Raw genomic sequence first — 8644 nt, 5'->3', positions numbered from 1 at the left:
AACCATGGAATCTTGTTACATGAAAAACTAAGTTAATAGACTATGATTAATGTGCTGAGAATGTTATCTTCATGGGTAGTGTCAAGAACTTCACAAGTATCAGCAAGTGTGTCTTCATACTAAACTGATAAATAAAAACAATATTAAAATAAATCAAGCATTTGATGTAGATCATTACTAGGCTATGATAGGACCCGAGATTAAGCCCCAGATGAGATGATTGATTAAAAAGATTATAGTAACTAAGGGTGCATTTGATTCGCAAAATAAGAAGTTTTGGATAGAACAGTATTAGACAGTATAAAACAATACAAGAACAATATTAGACAATATAAAACAATACAAAATAAGTTTCGCAAAATAAGAAGTTTTGGATAGAACAGTATTAGACAGTATAAAACAATACAAGAGCAATATTAGACAATATAAAACAATACAAAATAAGTTTTTGTATTGTAATGTGTTTGATGATCAATACCCTGGACCATTTTTTATTTATTTATTTTGTATGATATATTTATGCACCAAATAATATAATTTTACTTTAATATTTTTTATTGACATTGATATTGATGAATCAATATCTTAAATAAAGAGAAGGAGAAAAAAAATATGAATAGAGAAAAAATTTACACTACTTTATTTGATGTCCATGTATATGGCAAACATAATATAATTTTATTATAATATTCTTTATTAATAAATAAAATAATAATATTATATTTATAAATCAAAATATAAAATAGAGAGAGATTAAAAATGGTATTTGGATATTTTTTGATAATATGTGTTTGAGACAAAAATTGTCCCATGGTTTCGTGAAGGACAAAAATTCATGTTTTTGTCCTATCCTTTGTTATATATTTTGTCCAATCTCATGATTAATTTCGAGAATATCTCAATCCACCCCTTGATACTCTTAGACACCTGGCGTAATCACGTTAACGCCCCTGTTTCTGAAGATACATATTAAGAAACACCTTTTTTTTTTGTTTAAAATTTGTTTTTTTTTTTCCGGATCTACATCTATGGAAAGTAGTTTAAAATGGTAAACGTTGGGAAAACTCAATTTAATTCAGTTTAGGGAAACTTCCGTAGATGTAGCTACGGAACGTCCTAGAAACATAATGTTCTGTAGATGTACCTACAGAACCTTCTGCTATATTATAAACTTTCACTTCAAAACTACAAATTTTTTTGTGCAACAGAATAATTAATACATCAAAATATAGTATATCAAAATAGTGATATGTCTACTCAATGTTATATAGTACATCAAAATAATATGTCATATACATCATCCAAATAGTCATATGTCATATACATAATACAAAATAGTACATAAATGTAATCAAAATACATACATCAAAATAATTAGCAAAGTCACTACTGTGTGTGCCGGACAACATCTGCATCCCCTCCTCTGCCTCTAGCGCCTCCTCTACACCCACCACCCCTCTACTGACTCCTCCGCCTCTACCGTCTACTATCTCACCTGTTCTAGCACGATGTCTGCGGTACACCATTGCCCCCTGTGCCATCTTCATAATGTCATCCAGTATACGCCTCACACCGAACCCCTCAGGGAAGAATCCCCCCTCAATGCCTACCCACCCTAACTCAATTATCTGACGACAACGAGGCAGCACCTGAGTGTGGTCCGACTGAGATTGCTGCTCCTGTAATATCTCCTAATGAGCTAGTCTAGGTGGTCTTCCCTCTATAGGGGGACCATGTAGGGGTGTGAGATAATGAAGAACCGCATGATGTACCCATCGATGCAAATCAGTCTCTCTCTATTCTGGTCGCCCGAGCCTCGTCTGGAACCATGTGGTTCTGATAGTCAGCAAATATGTCATCTATCTGCCTACGAGTCAAGCCAAGACGAACGGAAACAAAAGGGTGGCGGGGTATCGTCTGACAGTAGCTGAACTGCCGTATGACGTGCTCCGGAAGATAAGGAACAGTGATGGTCGAACTGCATGCCAACCATCCAGAGAATAATGCAATGTCATCAAATAGGCGCGTCTCACAGTGAGTAGCGTATGCGTCGTAGCGGGTGTCCTCGGCAACAATGTGGTCCAGATAGACTCTGTAAGGCTCCACCGTCTGGATCCCTCTGAGGGGGATGAAGGCACGAGCACGTGGCCAGACCTCAATGTACTCCTGCATAGATCCCCAGCCAATGATCATCTGGAAGTGCTGTAATATCCACCCCTGAAATGAAAAAAATATCGGGATCAAACATTATCACGAATATAAAATGAAAAGTAGTGAAATAAAGTAGAAGGATATAAGACTATTACCACTGATAGTGAACAACTTCCTGCAAAAGTCATGGTCTTCCCCAGACATCCCTCTCCCAGTCTCGAATAGGTGTACGCCAACGTTGTCGCCCCTCAGTTGTACTCAAGGATCTGTGCAGGATCCAAAAAGTACCTGAGATAAGAAACGTTCGTATACATGGAGCTCGTGTCCACAAACAGCTGAGTGCCAATTAAATACAAAAAGAAACACCTTAGCACATGTTGTCTATGTATCTCCACCTCAGCTAGGTCACCATCAGCATATCGTGCCGCAACTAGTGCATCAGTATATCTCTGCACCAGGAAGGAATACCTCACATGAGCGCCGTGAGTCTTATCCACATCCTCAACCGCATCTAATGGATCAGGCACAAGCTCCTCAACCAGAAGGTTTCTCGCTTCCTCCTTTCTCATCCTACCATGACGGAGGAGGGCACCCCTAATAAGTATATGCAATAGACAGGAGACGTCGTCCAATGTAATAGTGACCTCACCATGAGGTAGATGAAAGAAAGATGTCTTAGGGTGCCATCTCTCTGCAAATTCCATGAGCATCCTGTTGTGGATCACGGTGTACCCGATCTCACAAAGGTCTTTCAAACCAGAGGCAGTGAGGACATCTTGGAACCACGCCTCATGTGGCTGTTCCAAAGCTAATATCTTCCGCCCATGGTTATAGAATTTTTGGGGCTCTTTCTCCTGAAAAATTCCAATGAAAACAATGTTAATAACAATAAACGTTACAAATAATAAATTTCAAGTGAAAAAATAAAGAATTTCCAATGAAGAAATAAATTTCCAATGAATTAATAATAATTTTTACAAATATTAAATGTTACCTCTCTATCTCAAACATGTCTGACAATATGGTCGGCGTACCCTGTCAGCAGCGAAAAATCAAAGGGACCCCCGGGTAATCCAAATCAACATCCTCACGTAGTGGGTCAACACCCTCTAGAGGTGGCATAGGAGAACCAACATCGGCTGGAGGTGGCACAGGAGAGGCAGCACCGGCTGGAGGTGGCACAAACATATCCCGACAAGGTCTGCGGTAGGATGGCGCCCGTGATATACCCTAACCGTCACCTCGATGCCTCTGGGATGAAGAAGTAGAAGTGAACGGCGCATTGTGTACTAGGCTGCGAAGTAGGCTATGGCGTAGCCTCAATCGTGGTCTCTATGGGAAAAGAGGCGTCGGCTCCCTCTCGCACTATCTGGCTCCGTGCACGTCGCACGGATGCATATTGTGCAACCCTCCCATGTATTAGTCGCTCCGTCCCATAGCCATAATGTGTGCAAGGTATAAGAAATAAATTTGAATTAGCCACAATTAAGTTATAAAAACAAAAGAATTTTTTTTAACTCCATTGATGTTGGGCGGGGTCTATTTAGGCCCACTAATTGACATGAAAGAAACTCAATGATTATAGAATGTGTTGAAAAAGATGGATTTTGTGGAAGATTTTTGTTTTACACTTCTAATACCATAATTCATAACACAAAATTTATTTGACTTTACACAAAGTAGATAACTTCTATCTCAACAAATAACTAACATGGATAATAAGGCACAAGTGTAAAGCAAGAATAACTAACTAACTTAATTGTAAAAACAATTAAATAGAGCTTGAATTTTTTTTATAAAGTGACACCTCTCATCTTAAAATTCGGTTTCATAGAGTTGAATTTGGTCAAACTCTAATTCTAATATAAAAGCCTTATGCTATGATATGCATTAAAAGTATTGAAAATAGAATGTTGTATTAGAGTTAACAATAAAATGTGAAAAATATTGAGTTAATGCTATGAGACTTAATAAATTAATATTTAGCTGGTATATTTATTTAATTATCCTTTTCATAGAGGAGGTATTTTTTTTAGAGAGAGAGAGAAAGATTACTTGATCTCCAAGAAATGAAGGAAAGAAGAATAAAGAGATGATTTGAGAGAAATAAAAGTGGTGAAATTCATTCGATTATGATTAATATATCATACTAGAACGCCTGCACCATTTATACAATATCACAAAATAACCAATTATGTTCTAGTTAGTTAACCAATCATAAAATTTGTTATTACTTCCTAACCACTGATGAATGCTGAATTGTTGTGAATTTGAGTATGAATAATTAGCACTCATCGGCTTAATTCATATGCTTTTCATCAATAAACCTCAACTTGAGTGTATATTCTGTATAGTTTACGTTAAAGTGTATATATTGTGTTATATTGTAAATATCATTGAGTTTACTTATTTTTACCTCATTTTTTGTAGGTATTTATTGTTAGATAGAGCATTAAATAAGCTTTCCAACGTTTCTAACCGGGCATAAATCGGAGTTACGGTTTTCAAGTTCTGACCAAAATAAGATTTCAAGTTGCTGTTGAGCAGGCTTAGCGGGTTATGCGCACTAAGCGCGGTCTGCGAGTTTTGTAAGGTGTATAAATAGAATTGTAACCAAATTTTTAGGGTTATGCTTTGGAGTATTTGTTCCCGAAGTCATCACCTTCATTTTTCTTAGGTTAGAGCTTTGAAAACAACATTTGGAGGTTATAATCAGATGATCCAGATTCGAAGCTTCTTTGCTCGTGATTGACACCGCGAAAGATTTGGTTTTCTTCTCCATTATTCTCGTTGTAAGCTTCATTTGTTGGAGTTTGTTTATAAGTATACCTTGTTTGTATGTATATTTATTGCTCATGGTATTGTATAAAATTTCTTTTACAAAGCAATATTGATGTTTATCATTGTTTTTGCTTTGTGCTTGAATTTGAGTTGCTTTAGAGATAAACTCTTCAAATCTTGTTCTTGGATAAATATTTTCTAGGTTCTAGACTCTAGAGATAGATTTAGGTTTACTTTGGGTATCGACTCTTAATGCCTCCGTGTTGGTCGAGTTGTGCGAGACATCGCCGACGAGAGCAAAACAGTTGATTTCTCACTTTGCATTAGACATGAACTTTGTGTGAGTGGTACGTGATGATGTTGACGAGTAAATTAGGTTGAGTACAACTGAGTATTGAGTTTAAGTATTTAACGGATATGTGAAATTCATTCCCGAGAGTTCTCTCCTTTTCGAAGAATGAAACTCTTTTTATGTTCATATGTTTAATTCCCACATTTACCATTTTAAACCCATTCAAATCCAAACTCACAAACGCGAGACTTGTTGAACAACAATTCGATAATCACTAATCCTCGTGGAGACGATAACCCCCAACAACGGAGTCATTTTGCTAAAGCGGTAAAGCTGCAAGCAAAAGATTGGAAGTATTATGGTATTTATCGTCTCCACAAGGATAGTGATTATCGAATTGCCGTTCTACAAGTCTCGCGTTCTTGAGTTTGATTTGAATTAGCTAAATTAAAAACGTATGAACAAGAAAATAAATGCATTATTGGGAGAGGAGAAACTTATCAAGAATGAATTTAAACTACTCGTCACAAACTTAAACCTATCGATCACTTGCACTCAACCTACAATAATCGTCATTACCATCATGTATCTCGCACATCAGCATTCATCTCTGAAGCACCAACGAGACGTGTCACAACCGAGGTTATCTCTAACGCAAAGTTGTGAAAACTTCCATATTCTCGCGTCGGCGATCTCTCGCGCGTAACTCGAACACGAAAACATTAAGCTCCGATACCCATAGTGATGATTAGTTATAAATCTATCTCTAGAATCTAGAAACTAATAGATATTCATCCCTAATTAAGATTTATGAGGTATATATCTATAATAACCCAAATCCAAACATAAAGCAACAAGATTAAGGAAGACATCAACAATAATTTGTAAAGTAGATTTTATACAACACCATGATCAACAAATATACATAGGTTTAGAGTAAGCAACAAACCCAACAAAATAGAGTTTATAAAAGGAAGAAAAAGATATAAATCGATACTTCTCGAGTTGTCAAGACGATTGGTGAGAATCCAACTCTTCGACAAGATGGAAACTCCATTTGTTCTTTTCAAAATCTCTCTACCAAAAAATGGTCTATAATATTTTGGATATTTTTGAACCTCAATCTATCATAAATTAGTTGCACTACTATCTCTTTTTAATTGGCAAAAGTTAGTTAAAAATAATGAAAATAAAATTCATAATAATAATATTTACAAGAAACTAAATTAGTGAAAAATAAAATAAATTTCTGAATTAAAAAAAGTGGACTAAAACTTTATATTGTTTCCTTCAAAAATATATTATAGCTAAATTAATAACTATATTTTCATAAATAATTTAAAATATATTAGTACTAACATACTATATTTTCTTTATTTATAAAAAATAACAATAACAACTATAAATTAACACATATAATTGTTAGGTCCGTGCTTCAAACCTAAATATAATATTAATATTTGTCTAAATTTTTTTTTGAGTTGAATTAGTCCATATATAATTTTACTTTAATTTCAAATGGATCTCTATTAATGGATAATAGAATTTATCCTCTTGAATTAATGGATTTTAAGTTGAATATCAAAAATCTTTTTTAAAAAAATTTACCTTAAAAAATATCATAAAATGTTTTCCACTTTTTTCACGAAATAAAAATGTTATCCTTGTAATTAGCACCAAAGTGCAATATTTGACGCAGACAAAGGCATCTTTGTTGCTTGCCCCTTTGGTCGTTCCAAAGATGTTTATTTTATTATTATATTCCCTCTCCCCCTTTCACTAAAATATAATAAAAAAATTAACCAACTTCAATTTCCATAAATGAGCTCATTCACACTAACAAAATAATGATTAAATTAATTAAAAAACTAATGTTTTTGCGTCATCCTAAGCACATTTATTTGAGCATAGCATAGCTTACCTCATCTCACCACTTCCATCTCCAATGGTTGAATTTCAATGGAATCTCTCAATTTTCAGATCTCAAACACCATCACTCTTCTAATTTCTTCAATCCCAAATACAAATAAAATTCAATTCACAGCAAAAATAAAATAAAATAACGATGCAGTTTATTGTCCGTTTGTCTGTTATTTATGTATAATTTTTTCGTCTAAATTCTCGAATTGATATCAAAATAAAATTTTTAAATAACAAAAGAAAGACAATTTAGTTAGTGTTTAAGCTATATAAGTAACATTTATATTTTCCAATTCTAACAACATAGTACAAAACAAAATTAAAAACACTAACATAAACAGGAACATTAACATAAACCTCGTTCAATGAAAATTCCAACACCTATGTACACAAAAACATGATCTTATGAATCATTGTACTGATCATTCCAACAAATGAGCATTATAACACATCTTCTCATGATATAGAAACGAGCTCTTTGTTCTTCAACAAGCCTAACACACTTTCTAGCAAAAGCACACTTTCTATGATGAGTTAAATTCTTCTTCTTCTTCGAATTTGAGGAAGATACTTGATTCTTTGATGATAACTTCCACTTCTCATCTAAGTAGAAAGGTGGGACAGTTTGATTGCATGTGGATTCAGAAGACATGTTGGAAAGAGAAAGAAAGAGTTGACAGTGTGTGTTTTTTCTTGGAAAACTGAAATGAGTTGTTGGAGGAGTTTTAACTGAGACTGAATCACTGTGAGGGAAGAGAATTAATAATGTTGGATGAAAAACAGAGGTCAATATTTATAAAGGATGGTTGGATTGGGAAGAATGGGGTCTGTGAGGCACTCTGTCTGTATCACCTGGGCCTTACTTGCTCTATAAAGGCCCACCATTGTTGCTTTTTATATTCTTGAATATCTTGAGTTTAATATCTATTTTCCATGTATAGATATTTATAAGTCATGTATTTTTATTTTGGTAACTATCTTAATGTGGTGAAAATGAAATGCACTAAAAGAAACATTTGAATGAGATGGTGATTTTTTTCTACTTTAATCATTAGCTTTCACTTTTAATCTAATTTTAAAAATATAATAGTGTTAATTTTTTTTAAGAACGAATTTTGTCGTTTATTATAATTTTTTTAACTTAAAAAATTAATCTATATAATTATGCGTAGATAAATTTAATAAATAATAAAAATAAGTTGTGAAATGCATAAATTCACTAATTTTTCTAGAGTTAACTTTCATCGAAAGACTTGATTCATTTCTTTAGATTTAACAAAGTGCGCTACTGACCCTTTTTAGAAGGCAAAAACAATCCTTCTAAATTCTTCAACCCAAACGTGGGAAACAAAACATTGCTATTAAGGGCGTTTGTGGTGCGATTTAGATCGATTTTGAGGCAAAAACTCATATGATGAGATCGATTTCGGAGAGCATGGTTACTTTCCCCATGACTTCTTCTGCACCATTGTGGATTAGGGACACACATCACTTCCCCAT

General features: G+C 34.1%; 2 protein-coding genes across 2 annotated transcripts; both read right to left on the bottom strand.

Moving 5' to 3' along the window:
• Positions 1-1785: 1785 nt before the first annotated feature.
• Positions 1786-3339, bottom strand: LOC131658324 (uncharacterized). The gene is made up of 3 exons (XM_058927631.1): positions 3214-3339; positions 2526-3005; positions 1786-2217 (listed from the first exon to the last, which is right to left on the bottom strand). The coding sequence occupies exons 1-3, from the start codon at positions 3337-3339 to the stop codon at positions 1786-1788; spliced, it is 1038 nt and encodes a 345-aa protein (XP_058783614.1).
• Positions 3340-7451: 4112 nt separating this feature from the next.
• Positions 7452-8046, bottom strand: LOC131656098 (small polypeptide DEVIL 11-like). Its single transcript, XM_058925875.1, has one exon. The coding sequence runs from the start codon at positions 7794-7796 to the stop codon at positions 7548-7550; it is 249 nt and encodes an 82-aa protein (XP_058781858.1). The 5' UTR covers positions 7797-8046; the 3' UTR covers positions 7452-7547.
• Between the last annotated feature and the right edge of the window lie 598 nt (positions 8047-8644).

Source organism: Vicia villosa, linkage group LG3, assembly GCF_029867415.1.
Source record: "Vicia villosa cultivar HV-30 ecotype Madison, WI linkage group LG3, Vvil1.0, whole genome shotgun sequence".
NCBI classification, from domain to species: Eukaryota; Viridiplantae; Streptophyta; class Magnoliopsida; order Fabales; family Fabaceae; genus Vicia; species Vicia villosa.
This window is presented reverse-complemented; position numbering and strand designations above follow the sequence as displayed.